Genomic DNA, 21,263 nt, shown 5'->3' on the forward strand with positions numbered 1-21,263 from the left:
TCACACTATATATCTGGTAATTGGTTGTTTTTACAACCACAGCTATTTTTAAGTAGCTTTCTTGTATCAGTTGTGGCAGTTGGTACTGAATCTGGAGCCCTTTAAATGCTAATAATGTATGCTCCCACTAATACAGTAAATAAAAAAAATTGGTTCATATGATGACAATTGATTATCCAAGGACTAGAGCAGAGACAACTCCTTAAATATCTTCACATTATATCACCTCAGACAATGGACAATTAACAAATTCCCTAGTAGAAGTAATGGTGATGGCCGTGGTGGCAGCAGCAGTAGCAGTAGTTGTTGTTGTGGTAGTGGTGGTAGTAGTAGTAGTAGTAGTAGTAGTAGTAGTAGGAGCAACAGAAAGAATATCAATTCAACATGCACAATGCCAAAGCCCACCATCAGGCACATCCTGACCCCATTCCCACAGCCTACTTCTGAGACACTGGGCAATAGTAAACATATGCGGCCCGCAACCACAGCAGTGACAGCGCTCGATGCCGCTACATCACCACTGGGGAGGGAGATGGTGTCCTCCATAGCGCAACACTTCACAATATGTTCCTTTTGGGCTAATCTGTTTGCATTCAGGATGTGTAAGGATAAGGTAAGAGTGAGAGAGGTACGATTTTTTTCTCTAACAAAATATAATATTACAACTGTACAAAAGTGTCCGTAATTTATTTTCCTTCTCATCATCTTTCTTTCTCTCACTTTTTTGTTGTTTTTTTGTTTTTGTTTTTTTTCTCCTTTTTCCAGTTTTGCTGCCACATCTAGGTAGATACTAGAGAGTGGCACATATTTGTTCTGTGCCAATAAAAATAGCTTCCAACTACAGTACAAAGCTACAGGAGTCAAACAAAAAAACCCAAACCAAATACAGTAAAAAGCTGCAGCAAACAGATGTAAAATAGTACAACAAAACAACTTCTTATATCACGACATAACACAACCTATATAAAAAATGGGAAATGAACTGATGAAAAGTAGCCTGAAATTCCATAAAGCAGTGGTCAACTGTTGCTCTGAATTATGAGTAATGATGCATACCAAACTGGAATATTTAAAACATTAATATCACTGATTCCAATTTGTAGGGAGAAAGCAGAGTCATACAGCACTTCCACATTTTTGCACAAACACCATGCTATTAAACATGAGTACAAAATTCGTGTTTTCAAAAAGAGCATATAGAACAATGCTGACCAACCAACCCATGAAATCTCTTTGCAAAGAGTAATGATAGCATTAGTCACATAAAATTTAAACAAAATCTCACTTTGCACCAAGAACAGTTCAAATTCCAGCATAATTTAACCAGAAACTTATGTATCAACTCTCATTCACCTAAGTAGCTAACTGTAAAATTACATTCTCCACTTCTTGGTGCAACTTGATATCTTTAGATATGGCAACTTGGAAAATTAAAAAACAAAGGAAGCTGCTTTGTACAAGAAAGTGTTTACAACACTTAAGTCTTTCTAGAACTAAAATAAACTGTTGACAGCGAGAAGGCTCATGAAGTCTTGGCTCTGTGCCACATAATAATAATAATTATTATAAACACTAAAAATAAGACTATGTTACATTCACACATACTGTAACAAAAACACAAACTGTTGGGTGCAGTATAAGAAATAGTCTATCACAATGACAATGTAATGGAAAATATTGTTTCATAAAATCTCTCTACACGGGATGATTACCATTAGACATATTTCCTCGTGTCACCACTGAGGACAAAGTTTGGTCAAGAGTCTTCAAGTACAAAGATGGGGTTACTGGTTAAGAATGGTCCTCTAGCAAAACACTTAAAAAAAACTCTTGCTATATCATTCACTAAAAAAAGTATGAAAACATGCTTCAATATTAAAGATGCAAAAGAAGTTTGTTTTTAAAACCCATCTATAATGTCACCCTCAGCATAGTGGAATGAAACATGGCACGTGTCTCTCTTTCCCTGTTCAGATCCAGGTAAAGACTTCTGCTGCTGCCCGTAATGAATGACATCTTGACCAATGACTGTCCCTTAAATAAATTTCTGCATATAAAGCACAATTATTAGATATGACTCAGTCAATGCGAAGAGTACAGAAAGGCACTTAACAAAGTGCATGACTGCAATGATTAAAAAAAAAAATACATAAATTTTCATCTGTCTCACATGATATAATTTCTGAATACTTTACATCACCTTTATTTAGAAATTTCTGGTGTATTCTTTTACTTTAAGTACAAAGAACTGATCTATACTGTGATATGGCAGTTCAAGATATGGCCAACTTTTCATAAATGTATGTTTAATAAAATTATTTATATCAATCACCAAGCCTTTCTTGATTTATGTTTTTTTTTCTCTTGCGCTTGGCACAATGCTTTATCAATAAAATAAAACTAACAAACCAATGCCAGCCATCATAATAGTCTCAATCTATGTACACAACCAATCAAATAATAAATGCTGCTGGTAGTTGGCGAGGAGACTCAACAGCGAATCAGACACAAATCTGCTTGCTGAGCTGAGCGACTGGCTGGCTGAGGTGACAGACACGACAAGTGGTGAGAGAGTGGTTTACATCTTCACAGAAGACATATGATAAATATATATATATATATCTCATATTTATATATATAATAATAGTGATGCTGCATCTCAATAACAAGCACATCTTGATACGTCGATCAGACTTGTTTTCATTAATAATTCATTTGGTTCATTTTTTTTTAAGTAAAAGCTCTCAGCTGCCGAACTGCAAAATACTACACTCTTTATCTCACCCTGAAAATATTGTTTGACTAAAAGAGAGATCAAAAAAGTGCTGTTTTTAACCCTCGAATTTAATTTGCTAATAATTTTTCATATACAGAGTAATTTATGATGTAATGTCAATAATGTAGAAGTTCATTCGTGAGGTCATTCGCAGTCAAAAATGTCCTGCAAACATGGATCTGAGTCTAAACAGCTATGGAATTGCAGGTTTTTGACATTCAGGTTTCACTTGTATAAATAGCCTTGAACAGGAAGAGTTCACATCAGTTTGTGTTCATGCATTGTGCAGGAGTGTTTCTCTGCAACCAAAACGTCCCGTAAGATGAAATGCAGTTGAGGGAGATAGGATTATTCAAACCGTGTGACGCATTTGAAGTGTAAGTACTGGAAGAATTCAAACACACTTCAATGTACTGCTCACATGAGCAACCTGAACACTCAGATCAGCGGCTGCAATCATGTTCTTGGTTTAATAAACACCCGCACTTGCATCACTACAGGTTATTCGCAAATGAAGCTCAGTTTACCTATGATAGTGTAAATTATACTCTCGTTTCTGATGAGATGTGAATCCTCAAGGAACAGGAGAAAATAATTTCTGACATCACTTCTGTTTATATGAGGTGTGGCATTACTGGCAACCAGCTGAGGGCCATTTTAAAGCTGACATTTATGCCATATTTTTGCAGAATGAACTGCCTCACCTTTCAGCTGTTCCTTTGATAACATAGTTACACTATGCAGCCTCGGCATGATACAGCGCCTTCACATTTTAGTCAATAAGTGATGCACCATCGTAACCATTAGCATCCATAACAGTGACCTGGCTGTGAAGGTCCACACATTTGACCACTGAGATCATGAGAATTCAACATGCTACATTTCCACCCTCTTGGCAACACAGGAACTGGGGGAGTTTGATCCCCAGATCCAAAGTTGAAGATGGACACTATCGACATTTACTGCAAATTAATTCTTCAATGCAAGAACTCATTCAATAACACAGTTTTTACTTACACACAATCAAATCTTGAAATTCTGATACCAAGAACTTGGTAACTGTTGAGGCTCAGACCCATGTTCATGAGACATTTGAATGGTAATGATTTCAGAAATAATTTTCTGAAGTATTGACACTAGGTTATGAATAACCCTGTATAAATTCCTCAATTATGTGGAACTCTTAATGCATAGGGATGTCAAATCGCCATTTCACTTCCACAATAAACCACAATTTGGTTCAATGGTTCATCCCCAGCGTTTCAAGTCAGAGGGATCTGGCGGAAATAGGAGCACCATTAAAATACCATGAAACCACATAAATGTGTATACACAACTTGAAGTAATACAAAATGAGTCATGGGTAAAATTACACCAAAAGTATGAAAACAAGGTTGCTCATAACTAACATTCCGGATGATGAACAACCACATCTTCATTACAAACGTAAATGATATGACACTTATTTCTCTTATTACTTTTTTTTGTATTCTTATTCATACCAAAATGATAAAAATAAAAACCATATATTAACTTATGACGTGATACTCTTCTTGTCAATTTGCATCCCTAGCTGACGAAGTCTCCTTATCGACAGCCCAAACCACGGTGAGGGGGAAGATAATGAGTCGTTAATAACAAAAAGTAATAATACTATAGTCTTGTAACAAACCAGGGTTCCCACCCTAAAATCCTAAAAGCTGAAAGTACTTTGATGATGTTCAGAGTCTGCTCCTCAGTAGGTTATAGCAGTGGGAGTCCTGGAAATGAACACACAACGACCAAACGTGTGTGCGTATGTAGGCACTGTTGGAAAGAGTTGGGGCTGGATCTGGGTAGATGGGCTAGTCCTTTACCAGCCGGTAGATGTGGTGTTGAGCACCATGTTCTGATGTTGACACTTCAAAGACATATGCTGTGCAAAGTAATGTCTCCTGCGTCTCTCGGTTTGTCACCACCTGTAAGCATTCATTTCCTCTAAGGATCTTGGAATACACACAACATGTATCAAAAGAAGTTTGTTAGAATAGTGTATTTCTGAGTCCACATAATTACTGAGTGGCTGATTTTTGGGGATATTTGTTACTGGTGGTAGTAGTAGTGGTGGTGGTGGTGGTGATGATGATGATCATGAATTCCAACAAATCACTCATCCACTTGTTTCTGTCTCTAACGCAACATAAACTCTTATTTTAAAATATCATTGGTTGAGGGGCTATCCTACAAGCCGGAAGGTCGTGGGTTCAAGTCCCAATGAGGTCATTGGATATTTTTTCAACTGACCTAATCCTTCCAGCCGCAGTATGGCCCTGGGGCTCACTCAGCCTCTAACAGAAATGAGTACCGGGAATTAATTAAATAATTTTCCAGGGGAGTAAGGTGCGGCTGGCACGTAAGGCTGACAACCTTACAGCCATCTTTGAGCTGATTGTCTAGATAATGTGGGACCCTCAACGTCTCACAACCCTGTGGGCCTTAACGGCCTGGTACAGGGATAGCTTTAGTTTTTTTACTTTACATTAAAATCACACTTAAATTCCTAAAATGTAATATTTTATTTTACTGTTGCAACACCTCTATCCACTAAAGTTAGCACTAACTAAGGCCCCACCATAGCTCAAGCGGTTAGTCACTGGCTTCCCATGCACGCGGCCCGGGTTCGGTCCTGGTTCTGGTCAAGTGGGATGTGTGGTGGACAAAGTGGCGATGGGGCAGGTTTTCTCTGAGTACTTCGGTTTCCCCTGCCAATCTTCATTCCACCAATTGCTCCACAATCACCCACACCTATCATCTGGGGCTGGTACAATAGGCCAGCAGTGGCCGCAGTACAAGGGACTTAGTCCCACCCCAATAGCAAAGAGAAAAAATAGCACTAACTTCGCTGACAAGCAGCGGTCGCTTGGTCGGTATAGTTCGCTTGTGGACTAAAGCCACGGAGATACTTATTATGCCAAGCACAATTTTCCATGCCTGCCAACTGAGAAATATAAACAGAAGCATGACAGAATCAGAATTATGGTTTTCAAAATTTGTTGATTATTGTGCAACTTTATAATGCCTACAGGCTTTCTGTTCTATGACACCCAGTTTCCATACAAGAGATGTCAACCACTTTGGCAAGCCAACCTATCCCTTTCCAGTGCCATTCCTGTACCATTCAGCTGATATGGAAAGTGGTTTCATTCGCAGGGATGATATCCGTGTAGCGCTGAAGGACATCTAAAAAAATGTAAATGTGTGGTACTAACAATAAACTAGAAACTTGACTTGATTGGTATCTTTTTCTATGTCTGTATGATGATAATACTGTCACATGCTTGGAATCCAAAAGAGTTACTTCCATGGAAACGCTAGAACAGACCGTTACATAGGAAGTAACAATAGCGGTATTGTGATCCCAACAGTGGGCCGTTGCGTAGAGAACGCCGAATCTCCCCGGAGATGAGTCTCCACGGTTATAACGAGGGTTCATTGCATAGCAGCGGCTGAGGTTATAAAAAGGGTTGAAGGCACTTGCCAAGTTAGTTGGAACCTAGACCCAAAACGATATAGAACATAGACAGCAAGAAGTCGGTCTTGGAATAGCCGCCGCCAGAGATAGTTGAGATCCAACCATGGCCAAGGATAGTTGAGTACTGAGTATAGGGCCAGAAGTCACGTGATACTGCAAGCGATAATAATTGTATGGTGTGTAAGTGTGAGTGTCCAATAAAGATTCACTAAATCCGAGACCCACGTGAAGTTATTTGTCACATGACATACCCAACACGTGACAATACGTATCTGGCACTAAGTTTAGTTGCAGTGAAACCTGCAGAAAAATCTGAGATGTCCCAAGTAAAATGAGATTAAAATGATTAGTTTAAATAAATGTGTTATTTAATATTTTACAAACCAAATTATTTCATATGGGTAGACTATGAATGAAGTAACAGTTTGTCCACTGGTTTCAATTATATGCGGTGGTTATCCACTCCATTATCATCGACAGTTGAAAGACAACTGTACTTTAAACATTACTTTCTTCAGAAGAAAACAAAGACAGACTGTTCAGGATGACATAATGGTTACCTGCAGGATGGTGAAGTTCTCAAGCACACTGTTCATCATGTACTTTTCTGGAAGGTGCTTCAGTTTATGAATGAAGTTGATCATGTATTCGCACATAGGTGAACGATGAATGCGGTATACAAATCGACCATTCTCAAACCTTGCGTATTCTGTTTCCACCTTCTCTACCACTTGTTTGCCAAATGAGCATACTTTCGTGGAGCATGTGATGGTCATGTTTTCATTGCTCTCATACCTACAACAAACACAGCACCCAATTATTACATTCAATCTTTGTGAAACAGTGAGTGTTCCACATTATGCTCAGTATGTGCACAGCATACACAAAGTACATTATACTTTAAAGCCATAATCCAAATTTACAGCATCAAGTAGTACTGTACTGACTGCCTCTGTGGTCTAGTAGTCAGAGTTTCTGGCTACAGATCCAGAGGTCCGGGTTCGATTCCCAGAGCTACCAGATTTTTTTTAGAAGTAATGGGTCTGGTACGGGGTGCGCTCAGACTCACGAGGATAATTAAGGAACTATTTCAAGGAAACAGCTGCTCCGGTCTAGAAAACCGAAATGAACAGCCATGGGGATTCGTTGCACTGACCACGCGACACTCTATCCGCAAAAGTTGGCACTAACTTCACCAACAAGCGGCCGTCGCTCGGTCAGTATAGTTCACTTGCGGACTAAAACTACAGTTTTCTTTTGTAGTACTGTACTTAAATAAGTATCAATTTACAAACACATCAATCCAAGGAAGTGAATGGAAGACAAGCTAAGAGCTCATTCTACATTATATAATTTACAGTGACTCATAAAAGCCTATGAAGTAAAGCAACTGGCTTTGAACAAGGTGACCCAAGGTTCAATCCCCATGGGCAGATCTTTTGTCTTTACTACTACCTGCAGCGACCTCTACAGCTCACTCAGTCTCTTAGAGACACTAGGTACATTTATCAGGGGTAAAGTAGCCAGAGCAAAAAACTGATCACTCATAGCTTTACCTCCACTTCTACTCTCTGCCATCATTCAATGATGCTTCCTCAGAAAACTAATTTTATCTTTCCATTTCACTTGTGTGAAAACATCACAGGTGGATGGTTATCAATCCTGTTTCACGTCAGGACATCCCGAGTTAGATTCTTGGCCTGCTATACAGCTGACCCAGATGTTCTGCGATTCTCCTTAATCCCTCCAAGCATTTTTTTTCCCTCCTTTGGCACTACAGCCCCAGTGGGCCTAGGCCTACCTCCATGAACTCCGTTCACTTCGGTTTTTCTAGATCTTACACATACAGTAGGACTCCTTGGGCGAGTGATCAGCTCGTCGCAAGGCCTCTACCTGTAGACAAACACAGAAAAACTCACACAAACGTCCATGCCCTCAGTAGGATTCGAACCCACGATCCCAGTTTCCAAGCGAGCGAAGACAGTGCATGCCTTAGACCGCCTGGCTACTGTGACCGGCCCTCCAAGCATATACTGGGGTAATATTTTCAAATAGACTATAAACAATTACTTTCACAGCCTTTCAAATTCACAGTTCACAATTTTTGAGCAATAAAGCCTACCCACACTGACTAGTAACTGAATGCCACTTTGAACTAAGATACTGCCCAGGAATTTGGTGCCCTTTCTACATTAGTACACAAAGGTAAAGGATGTTTCTGACAGTACTAATTGCAAACATAACTAACCTTTAAGTAGCATAATGGTATTAGCAAAACAACCTCAGTACACCAACAGAATGATTCAAAAATCCATCAGAATCAATCTACTTTTACACTTAAACAGGAAAGGATGTTACCAGATCAGCCCTGCAAGGAATACCATCACCCATATATTTATACTAACAGAGAAAATATCTCATCCTTTCACAACCTGCAGGCTCCGTGTCAGTGTCCATGACATCTACATAAATATATTAGTTTCTTCCTAATATTTTCCTTACTTCTGCACACACATCTTTCCATCTGCCTTCCTGAACACCATTTCCTCAGAAAAAGATCAGTCCCTCAGAGTTTTATATTTTTGTTCCATTCCTATCATTCGCTGCCCAAATGGCTGATGTATACTACAAGTACTGGCAAACATTATGGGGTAATCACCTTGTCTTGAAGTGGGACAGCATGGATGCTGGCAATACAGCCCACCTCTACACAGTGCCATCATCAAAACACAGAATTACCATCATGGAGAGATTCTGTTTTGTAAAGTCCATACTGCCAAGTAAACTAATGATGGAAATGAGGGGGAACAGCATGGCAACAGGGGATGTGTTGACGGCTGCTGTTGTGATGATGGTGATACAAAGTATCATCAAGAGGGGAAAGGTGTAGGGGTGATACAAAGTATCATCAAGAGGGGAAAGGTGTAAGGGAGATAACAGTACAGAAATGAACACAGTGAAAACCGAAGAACATGAAAAAATAAATAGCACTGATGATGATGATAAGGAATGTACAGAAACAAAAATAATCATAGATCAAATTAACTTGAACTTGAACCTGAATTGTACTTACTGACTGGTAACACCATAGAAGGCCCCTGCCTCATCTTGTATGTTAGTATTGAGGTCAGCCCAAAATTTGACGAGGAAGAATGCATTCTGTGGACCCTTATCATACAATTCCTTCAGCCCACCCTTTTTCTCGGGGAATTTGTCATAGATCTGCCTTACATCTACAGCCTGTATATAAAAGAAAGGAAAACAACAAGCAGTGACAAATATATCATCACTCCCAAGTAATGTATAATTAATTAAAAATTAATTCTTGGATTCACACTCTCTCTTACTATCTCCTGGACTGTATGGTACAATGTTTTTTCTCATAAATCATTAAAATCAATAATTTCATATCATCATTCAACAGCTGTTAAGAATTTCACAAAACTTTACTTTCCAATAGTTTCTTCACGCTGCCATGGCTATAAATACTGGCAATCCACATTATTTCTATTTATTATTCTGGAAAACTTTAGGATGTATAACAACTTAATTCACCAAAGGACTGAAGACAGCAACGCATGGCAGATACCCTGAATCCACTCAAATGCTAAATATACCTTCCTCCTAGAATAAGCAAAATTAGATAATGCGCATGTCCTTACGGTGCAGTTCAGCCAACACTGATATGCGATATTAATTTACAAAAACATGACCTTTTCTTTATTAACATCAAGATAAGTACAAACTCACCTCCAAAAGCGGATCCGCATATGTAGCCGATCCTCCTATATGTACGAAGAGATGCTTATGATACTGAAAATGAAAGGAAAAATAAATTATTACTTACAGACAACTAAAAGAGCACACATTTTATCAATTCAGATCATTACAAACTGAAATATTCTTGAACTTAAATTAAAAGAACACTTATTTTGAACAGTACACTGCTGCCTTAGACACCATCTAATATGAAATATCCACTGTAATGTATTTATTCTCAAGTTACTTAATGATGCTGTTTGAACTGCAGTGGTTGTACAGCATTGTGTGAGACAAGAATAAAAGAAATGAGTCACAGCCTGTTTTGGTATACTACTATATCATTTTGCTTGCTCAAATGGTTAGTCGCTGGCTTCCCACTGCAGCGGCCCGGGTTCAAGAGCGGGTCTGGTCAAGTGGGATTTGTGGTGGACAGAGTGGCGCTGGGGCAGGTTTTCTCTGAGTACTTCTGTTTCCCTTGCCAATCTTCATTCCACCAAATTCTCCATCATCATAATCACCCGGAGCAGGTACAATAGGCCAATGAGTGGCCGACATGCCAAGTGGACCCAGCTGGACTACACCCCCCACTATGCAAAATTAAATTTTAAATATAATTTGGCTTGATGAGACTTGGGAGGCTCAGTTAGGATTTGTGATAAACCAGATTCAAACTGCATACTTCCTGAACACAAATCTAGAACATTACAACTATAACAACCCTCACAATGATTTTAATTATGCTCTTGGTGACAGGATTACTGTGATGATGATGACAATGGGGACCCGGAGAATCCTCAAAAATTTTTGCTTTATTTGAGATGAAAGAAGGGGAAAGTATATAGGAAAATTCATACTGAGTCTGGCTAGTATCAAGCCCAAGACCTTTCAGCTATATATCCCCAGACCACAAGGCCCCATACACTGTCACCTTTGTTCTCTGAGACTTAAAACACCTCAAATATTAAATCCTTCATGTTTGGACGATTTCTGGTAACAGAAATGAGTACCAGGAATTAATTAAATAATTTTCCTGGGGAGTAAAGCACGGCCTGCGCATAAGGCTGACAACCTTACCGCCATCTTTGAGCCAATTGTCTAGATAATGTGGGACCCTCAACATCTCACAACCCTATGGGCTTTCACAGCCTGTTACAGGGATACCTATACGTCTTACTTACTTACTCATGGAGCTGAGCCCTTCTGGAGGAGCCGCCAATTCTACAGCTACTCAAGAATTTCCCAGCATTTTATGAAATCCGAAGGTTCATCACCGTGTTCACAAGAGCCCTCCACTGGTCCCTATCCTGAGCCAGATCTATCCAATCCATACCATCCCATCCTATCTCTCTAAGATTCATTTTAATATTGTCCACCCACCTACGCCTTGGTCTTCCTTGTGGTCTCTTTCCTTCTGGCTTTCCCACCAATATCCTATACGCATTCGTCTCCCCCATCCGTCCTACATGACCTGCCCACCTCATCCTCCTTGACTTGATCATTAGCTTAGGTCATTTATCCAAGGAATCAGTCCAGGTCTGGGGCTTTGTGTTCATTTTCGTACCATAATGATTTTTTTACGGTGAGGAGTTGTAAGCCCCACGTCCAACCCCCCAAACTGGAGGGCCACCCCTTGTCGGCTGTCCGTGACTGCTTATTCACTATATTCACAGCTTCCTTCCAAAACTGGAGGGCATCTCATCCATACCTATACTTCTTATTTTTACCTATTTTTTGCACAATGGACTCTTCTTAGAGGAACGTGACAAAGACAAATATGAACTTTGTATAAAGCAGAATTATATTAGACTGTAAATCAAAAGCAAATTTATCCAGAACCTTTTAATGTAGACCATATATTTCAGTGCCATATGTACCACTGTTCTGGAGCTGAAACATGGATAAGCACAAGCTCCCCTTTGTATACACTATATGCAAAGAACACTTACAAACTGTTTTGTACTAATCAATACACTCATGAATAAAATGTCTTGGTAATTTTACACACAGGGGAATAAAGAAATACTTAAAAACATACAGTGTCTGCATCCCTCTGCTGTTCCATGAAAGCAGAGAATTCGACAAGGCGTAACTTGTGCGTGGCAATAGCCCGACCTTCCCATGGCGGAGGAGGCGGGGCCTGCAGACTCATGTCACTAGATGACACTGCTGTGGCTGGTTTGCCTGCATAGCCTGGCTGTGCAAATGGCTTTACACTGCAATCAACATGAAGGCACAGTTATAACTGAATATTTAGGAACAGTTTGATCTGTACAGTATAGCAGGGTGGTGGACACTTGGCTTCCTTTGGGAAGAGGAAATAGAAGGGACATGATCAAATTTGGTTGAAAAAAAAAAATTAACAATTTTAAACACATGAACTGTAATAAATTAATGTGTTGGTACAAGCCGCTGTAGCTGTTAAAAACGTTAGATTTATACATTGCATTATGATGACATTTTATGTACATATTAATATTCAAAAAAGGGCCATGCCATAGCTCAAGCAGTTAGTCACTGGATTCCCACCGTGGCGACCAGGGTTCAATCCCGGGTCTGGTCAAGTGGGATTTGTGGTGGACAGTGGCGCTGGGGCAGGTTTCCTCTGAATACTTTGGTTTCCCCTGCCAATCTTCATTCCACCAAATTCTCCAATATCATAATCACCCAGGGCAGGCTACAATAGGCCAATCACTGGCCGCCATGCCAAGTGGACCCGGTTGGACTACCCCCCCCCCTTAATATTCAAAAAACATATTGTAATAGTGGTTTCTAATTGTATGGATAGCCTTCTGAAGATGGTCTATAGGACCAAAACATGTAAAGAATAAAAGAATAAAATGAAAAAACCATCAGTCACACTGGACAGAATTATTTAACCTTTGTAATTTAGGAACACTTCAAATAACTGTAAATATATATGAACCAATGATTAGTGATCATCTTCCTGCTAACATCTATGATATTCTATTCTGAAGTGAATTCTTAGAAAATGAAGCAATTACATGTATTATTTCGTTCTGAGATCTTTTTGTCTGAGGGTTATTATTTCATGCCTCTCCCTTCATGTTCCCTCAGAAACAACAGCAGCAGCAGCAACAACAACAACAACAGCATAAACTATGACCAAGCATCTCTAGGGGGAAATCCTTTTTTGATTATTCTGTTCTAAAAATCCCATATACAGTGGTCATGGACTAGTCAGCAGTATATGCTGTAGCATTATCTTGCTGTAAATACCCATACAGTCTGTCAAATGGTTGAAGAAGGCTTTCAATATACCACTCACATATCAATCCGCATTCATAGTTTGCTGAAAAAATACTGAGCAAGTGACTTCCTGCATGGTTACAGCATACCACACCAATTTATCAAACGGAAAGAGGATTTTCTTCACTCCATATTTGTATACAGAGTGTACCATTCAAAGAAAAACCAAAACAATACTAATGTACTATAGATAGAAATAAAATTAGTAGCTGAAGAAAATCCGTGAACGAGGAACCAGTGTGAGCAGGTGCTTACAGACTAATGTTGAGCCGAATAAACCCAGCTTCCTGCTCTTATACTGCTGGGTTTATTCGACTTGACATTAATCTGTCAGCACCTGCTCACACTGGATTTTCTTTCTTCTCCTACCCTGAAGATGGAGGCGATACGTTCCTCCAAAACATCGGTTAACACGATATCTGCATGGCGCCACATCCCATAAGATGGCATTCTTCATAGACACCATCGTGAAAAACTCAAATCTTACAAAATCAGAAGCTGTTCTCACATGAAACGGGACAACAGTCTCACAGCTCAGAGTCATAAGAAAGAAAAATATGGTCTGGGGTCTAGAGGGGCCCTGAACCAGGAAAGACTGTGCTGGCAAAGTCCAGCAGCAATTTACCCAAAACCGAGAACTTGTAATTGATTCTCTCAAATCAATGTCACACTAGTTGCCAGGTTTCTCCAGTCACCAGCTGCAGAGAAGCCTGGCAGAATATGCATGGTACAGTCATGAGCAGAACATGTGTTCCTTCTCAACTTCTCCTGTTTGTGAAACACTTAGCAATGTGCACCCTGACAAGGTAGTGACACATAAGATAACCACTGACTGGTAATGAAATTCTGGGACACATGAAGTGTTTAAAACAAGCAACATATCTCACATAGATAGTTCTAAAAGGTAGTATGATTAGTAATATTAAAGTAACACTAGCCTCATCACCATGGAAATCTTTGAGATGACTGTCACAGCGAACCAGATTATCTCTGACAAGTGCTCATCAAGTGACCAAACAGATGAAACTGTGGTAAGTGCACCAGCTGCAACAATTCAACATTTTCAAGGTTTTTGACAGTGTGCGCATGAAGAGGTTCATATGTTAGATGATTTATTTTTCTAATAAAGTGTAAATCTACTCAAGTGGTTACATGACCAGAGCCTAAACAGTTGACTGTAGGGTGCTGAAAAAACCGCATACAGTGCACAAAACTCCTTTACATTCATTGAAAACCTGTGTGTGGTGCTGAGTGTCACAAATGTGAACTATGAAACAAATGTGTTCTGAGAAGACAACTGATGTGGAATGTTATCAGAAGCTTCATTTCTCCATTGGAAAGAATTTGGAAGAAATCTCTGGTTTCAGTATTGTGAAGAAACTAACCACACTACAAACACAACAAACGCTTTACTGAAAGATTCTCCAGTAAGTCCACTGTCGGACATGGCCTTCAGCCATTCCCTTCATCAGGCCTCACACCACCTGACCTCCTTCTGTGGGGATTCCTCAAAGGAAAAGTTTATTCGAATAACCCATGAAACTTGGAACTGAGGAACACTACTGAATAGACTGCCACCATCACTGACACACAAACGTTTTGCAATGTCACATAAACCATACTAAAACTGATGAATCAATGTCTTCAAGAAGGTGGTGGTAGATTTTCAGCAACTGCTGTAGAACTGTTACAAAAGTTCCTGCAGATAAACCGTAACACTAACAGATAACTCATATGCCTTTTATATTAATGTCACTTGCAATCTTGCATATACTGCTGTTGTTTGGGTTGCATCCTGAATGGTACAACCCCCCACCTATTTTGCGCAATGACTTCAACTTCAACTTTATTTTCGTCCATAACTGAAGTGAATACAATTGGACATGTCAAAAAATAATAGCAATTGCATCACATGTCAAAGTCACATAAAATTTACACATTGATTTATCACTATAACATAGCAACCTATAAGGAACATAACAATAGAAGATACAAAAGACTAAAAGAAAAATGTCAGTAATATAAAACATGTAAACATAATATCAAAAATTACAAACCAAAAGACAACCAACAAGTTAGTCATCAATCCAACATTAGTTGAAAAACTCTTGAAGAGAACTGAAAGCGCTGCACAGCAAATAATTTTTGAGTTTCCTCTTAAAAACATTAAAATTTTTAATGCTTTTCAATTCAAGAGGAAGATGATTAAATATTTTATTTCCCATATTAATTCACATTTTTTTGCAATGATCGGTATTACAAAACTGGACATACAAATTATGTATATGACATGACCACTAAGGTAAAATCAGTTACTGGTAGCAAAGGATCTAAAACTCCATCATGCATATTTTGCAGTAACCAATTACAAAAAGCAAATTCCTGCTGCATACTCTGCTTATTCAAGCTCATGCATAACTCTTACTAGTCTTGTGACTATAAACATAGATTCCACTGAAATATGTTTTTTGTACCAAGCATCTTCATGATTTGCAAGAACTGATCTCTAGCTGTGCTCGAATGTCTTGAATTTCTTCTTCAGTTGCCATATTTCTCTTCGTCTGCCTCCTCTCATCACAAACTGAACCCATGATCTGCCATTCTTTGAAAGCCCTGACATATGTGATGGTGCAGGAACTCATTCGTGTGGGTATATATATGAGTGAATTTCAAAATGTACAAGGTGTGTCCCAAAAGTCATGAAATATATTTCTTTCCTGTGCTCCGACTGGTCGCAGCACGCTGGAACCGGTTTGGTTAGGGGGGAGGCCTCTAGCTTCACAGCGCGCCCAAGGTCAGGCTGCTCGAGCATCGGAGGCGTCAGTATCACTGATTTAGTGCACCTGTGTTTTGTGACCACGTCATGGCACCCGATGGCGGATACTTTTGAACAGCATTGGGCGGTCAAGTTCTGCACAAAGCTCAACAAAAAAGCTGCCGAAACTCACGAACTGCTTAAGCAAGCCTACGGGGAGTCTGCTCACACCTCGGCTTCACCAAAACCGAAGAAAGCAAAGATGAGCAAATCCAAAGTGAAAACAATGCTCGTCTTTTTTCAACGCCAAGGGTGTGGTCCACAAAGAGTTTTTACCCAAAGGACAGACTGTCAACGCTCCTTACTATGTGGATGTTCTAGAAAGATTAAGGAAAAGGGTCATCCACATGCGAAAAGACATCGCCGCTAACTGGCAGCTGCATCATGACAATGCGCCCAGCCACACGTCTCTGCTCGTCCGTGAGTTCCTGGCGAAGCACCACGTGGCAACGCTGCCGCAGCCACCCTACAGCCCCGACCTAGCTCCGGCCGACTTCTTTTTGTTCCCGAGGATCAAGACTGCACTCAAAGGATGCCATTTTGAAAGCATTCAGGCTATCCAAGCAGCCATGACAACAGCTTTAAATGAGGTTCCCGTCGAGGCCTTTGAGGGGGCGTACCGGGCATGGTAGAGTCGGTGGAAAAAATGTATAGATGCTCATGGACAATACTTTGAAGAATATTAACACTTTGTACCGATATCATCAATAAATTTAAAAAATAGATATATAGTTCATGACTTTTGGGACACACCTTGTACTTTCTGCATCTTTTTCTCTTATGAAAGGCATCACCATGAAAACTTGGTGAATCATATACTGCACTACATGAGTAACAAATTCAGACCTTAAAATAAAAAAGATATTAGCCCACAGTTCTTTCAGTCACTACCACATTAACCAGACTATGGTAGTAACTGCAAAAATGACTATCGTGTTGGAAAATTATGCAGTGATCATAGACAAAACATACACTCTATTCACACTCTCATGTTTCCAACTCTTTTCAACTCTCTATATATGACACATGGTATAGTACTTACTCTTGTGAGGTCCCTGGTTGCAATCCTGGCTGCCAGAACTGTCAGAGGGAAAAAAATCAAATTACACAATGAGTAAATTGTATGGAGCTGCAATTGAAACTAAAGCCTTAGTCCAAACTGTTACTTTCCCTTTTGTCTGCAGATAATCTTTTACCAACAAAATAATTCACTAAATTATTTTTATGTCTTAGTCATCATCATTACCACAAAATAAAGTAGCATCCGCATTCAATTGTACACATAAGAATATAAAGAGAACTTTTACAGTTTTCCTGATTGGTACAACAGGCCAGAAGTGGCCACAGTACAAGGGATTTTGTCCCACCCCACTAGCAATAAAAAAATAATAATACAGTTTTCCTGATGATGCTAAGACCAATTGAACTCCCCTAAAACAGAATAATAAATTTCAACTGAAAAGACAAGCAAATCATAGAAGGTTACATTGAGGTTAGGGTCTGACAACATAGTTCTGATGCAGGAATATACTGATTAGGAATCACCTAGGAAAGTGCTTACATTGAAGACCGAGACAGAGAGACAAACATGGGAACATAATATTAAAATAAATATTAGAGGAAAACACCAGGGGCTCTTTCCCCGGGGTCAAAGCGGCTGGTGCGTGAAGCTGACCACTCACCTCCAACTAGTGCCGACATCAAGAAAATGTGCATCTATACATCCACATCTGCCTTCATGGCGCAGTGCTTAATTAGTTAAGCACACAAACAACACTTTACCTTTTTACCTTAATAGAGGAGAACTCTTGTGGGACCGAGCATGTTGAAGAGGGAGTACTAAAACTAAATTACCACGCATCCTAGTTATGTGCTGTAACTTATTCACTTCTTTACTCTGGGAATAGCCAGGTATCATATATCTGAAAGCTATCTCCTCATAAAATCCAAGAATATGCTATTACATGATGTTCAAGGAATTTATTTAAAAATGGCACGTTACAATAAGTGGTGCAGGCATTAAAGTATCAGGTATCCCATTAATCAGTGTGTTAACTGCTGCTTAACCCTGAGAATAACCAACATACAACACATACACATCCAAGGTACAAATGAGTTACTGTAACTCTTACATTACTTGAACTATACCTGCCTGGCTGGAATGGGAGCACCCAACAGGCAGATTTCAATTTTACCCCCTGTGATACAATAATAGTGAACAGATGGCCCAACATATGTAAAATTTCATCTGTGCTGAAAGCAAAAGAAATTCAGCACCATACTAATCTCGTCTAGAATACAAAACCTTCCACAACAGAGGGCCAGAGCTCTAGCCAACCAGGTCACTGTGGTATATTGCTATTCAAGCGTTTCAAAGAAAGCAAATTACATCAACTGAAAGCTGGTTAGTCGCTGACTTCCTACTGCAGCGGCCCTGGTTCTAACCCAGGCCAGGTCATGTGGGGTTTGTGGTGAACAAAGTGGCACTGGGGCAGGTTTTCTCCAAGTACTTTGGTTTACCCTGCCAATTCTCATTCCACTGACTGCTTCACACTCATCATCTATCATCTGAGGGCTGGTGCAATAGACCAGTTGGTGGCAGATTAACCAAGTTAACTCAGTCTCGCTGCAACCCAAAGAAATTAAAAATAAAGTATACAAAGAATGTATAGGTAAACAAAATTGCCTATGGATACTCACAGCACCAGGATAAGAGACAGGCGATGCCAAACCAAGGCTGGCCAACCCTGCAGCTGCAGCTTTGTTGTGGATCGCTGTGGCCGACACTATCTGCGCACTTGACATACTGGACATGGTTTGGAGGGCCTTCTCCTTTGCCGCATGGTCCTGAGTAGGAGACTACGTCATATCAACACAACTATCACCACCCAGCACAGAAAAACATCACTTCCTTAAAGAATTTACCATAGTAAATAAAACTAAAGTGAGAATGAATATACAAAAAACATCACTTCCCTAAAAAATTTACCATAGTAACTAAACCTAAGGTGAGATTGAAGATACAATCATTTTTCAAAGTTATAGTGATCATCACTCTTAATTTATATATGGGAGGTCCTGGGTTCAAACTCAGCCAAAAGACCAACTATTTTGCCAGCAATTCTACATCATTTTCCTGAATCCCTTCAAGAAAATCCTCTGAATATGCTTCAAGCATTCCACAACTGCTTCTTTCCACAGTCTTTCCATTTTACTATTCATTCATCCTGCCATTTGGCACTATATAACTTGTGAGGTTGACATATATCAACAAAGATACAAGATCCAGCCATAATTACTTGTAATACAAGGCTGATACATAGATACAATGCTCCTCATATAACTGTAAGGTTTCTGGTGGGGAACCAGTTATCACGGCTGAGTTTTTGGTAGTTCTGCTCAGTTCCGACCAAGAAATTCCAGGATAGCACATTCAAAAAGATGATAACTGGCTCCTTCCATGTTCTTGCACACTCATAATTCATGATCATCTCCTATCTCAACACAACAATCCTTGCAAATGAAGGAATAGAATTAAATGAACAATCACATGCCAATGTGATGGATACCAAATGTCCAAGGATCAATGAATGAAAAATAACATAATTAATATATCATGAAACTTGGAACACAAGGTACATTAACATAGTGTAACTTGATGTAGCTACATTTTTAATGTTTGTATACTGTTGCATGAGTATAATTAATAACACAAATGCCACCGTCCGTCAACGCGACTATAATTTATTAATTTATGTTCCACTACATGTTTTGACCCTTATAGGGTCATCCTCACGTGTTGATTTACACATTTTCATTGTTGAATTGTAAAGTGTGTATACATATTTACACAGATATTCCCTTCAGACTTTTTGACTAAAATTTTGTATGAACTTCTCATCTCCCCCAAGCATCCTACCTGTCCTACCCATCCTTCTTGAGATGCTTATCTGAATAATATTCTGTGAAGAACAAAAATTATGCTCAATTTTATGTAATTTTCTCTGTCCTCCTGTTACATTCACTCCCTTAGGTCCAAGTATTCTCCTCAGCAATTTTTCTCAAACAGTCTCAATCCATGCTTTCCCTTAAGGTGAGACAACAAATTTCCATACCCACATATAAAAGTAATTTTAGTTTCTAGATAGGAGACTACAATATAAAGTATTTTTATATTGTATTGAAGCATCCTGTTGCACTATTTTTACCTGAATGGTGAGAAATATTTCCATATTTAATCTGTTATTAACTTATTCACTAATTCTGATATGTTACTGTGTTTCTCAATTATTCCATGTTCACATTTAAGGATTCGCTAACCATCTTCATACTATGATTTTGTGCTGCAGTCCACTGGAAAGACCTTACTCATGATATTTTATATTCTTATGATAGCCTATATGAACAAATACACCATATAGTACACAAACATTTAGCACTCTCGGCTCTCACAATAGTCCCCAAACTAAGCAGGACCTGAATGAATACTGAACTTCAGACAGTTTTTCGTGCTTTAATAACAAAATGCCACTTCAAAGGCTCTTTGCCTCCCACAGTTATATACTACGTAATTATACTTACCACTTTGAGTTTGGCCTGTATCTCTCGCAACTTCCTCCTGGCAAGCACCTGAATGTGTGAGCTCACTTGTTTCCGAGTTCTCGTTTTCCCTGTTCGCAGCTTGATGTACCTAGCTATCAGCTCATTTCGTCCTGCAACAAGTAAGCATAAGAAACTGAGCTAAACGTGTTGCCATTTTACCTAATATTCTTTCAGTTACTACAACACTGCATTATTGTATGCTGTTATGGGTTTCAATACCATTTTCTTAAGAGGAGGATGAGGTAGGCAGGGCATTCAGCATGAATGGGGAAGAAGAGGAATACATATAGGACACTGGTGGAAAAGCCAGAAGGAAAGTGACCACTGGGAAGACCAAGGTGCAGGTGGGTGAACAATATTAAAATGGATCTTAGAGAGATAGGATGGGAAGGTATGGATTGGATTGATCTGGCTTAGGATAGGGACCAGTGAAGGGTTATTGTGAACACGGTAATGAACCTTCGGGTTCCATAAAATGCTGGGAAATTCTTGAGTAGCTGCAGATTTGACTTCTCCTGAAGAAGGGCTCA

General features: G+C 39.4%; 1 protein-coding gene across 3 annotated transcripts in view; it reads right to left on the minus strand.

Moving 5' to 3' along the window:
* Positions 1-2,195: 2,195 nt before the first annotated feature.
* LOC111863233 (transcriptional enhancer factor TEF-1) overlaps positions 2,196-21,263 on the minus strand; it is a 202,731-nt gene continuing 183,663 nt past the window's right edge. For 2 of the 3 annotated variants that reach the window (XM_023849352.2, XM_023849350.2), the window contains exons 4-11: positions 20,713-20,843; positions 18,832-18,990; positions 17,174-17,211; positions 12,085-12,262; positions 10,038-10,100; positions 9,361-9,527; positions 6,848-7,082; positions 2,196-4,734 (exon numbers count right to left, since the gene is read on the minus strand). In XM_023849352.2, the coding sequence (XP_023705120.1) occupies positions 4,621-4,734; positions 6,848-7,082; positions 9,361-9,527; positions 10,038-10,100; positions 12,085-12,262; positions 17,174-17,211; positions 18,832-18,990; positions 20,713-20,843 (1,085 nt within the window). In that variant the 3' untranslated portion in view covers positions 2,196-4,620. The remainder of the gene's footprint in view (positions 4,735-6,847; positions 7,083-9,360; positions 9,528-10,037; positions 10,101-12,084; positions 12,263-17,173; positions 17,212-18,831; positions 18,991-20,712; positions 20,844-21,263) is intronic. The other variant, XM_023849351.2, reaches the window with a different exon arrangement.

Source organism: Cryptotermes secundus, unplaced genomic scaffold (assembly GCF_002891405.2).
Source record: "Cryptotermes secundus unplaced genomic scaffold, Csec_1.0 scaffold688, whole genome shotgun sequence".
In the NCBI taxonomy this organism is placed as follows: Eukaryota; Metazoa; Arthropoda; class Insecta; order Blattodea; family Kalotermitidae; genus Cryptotermes; species Cryptotermes secundus.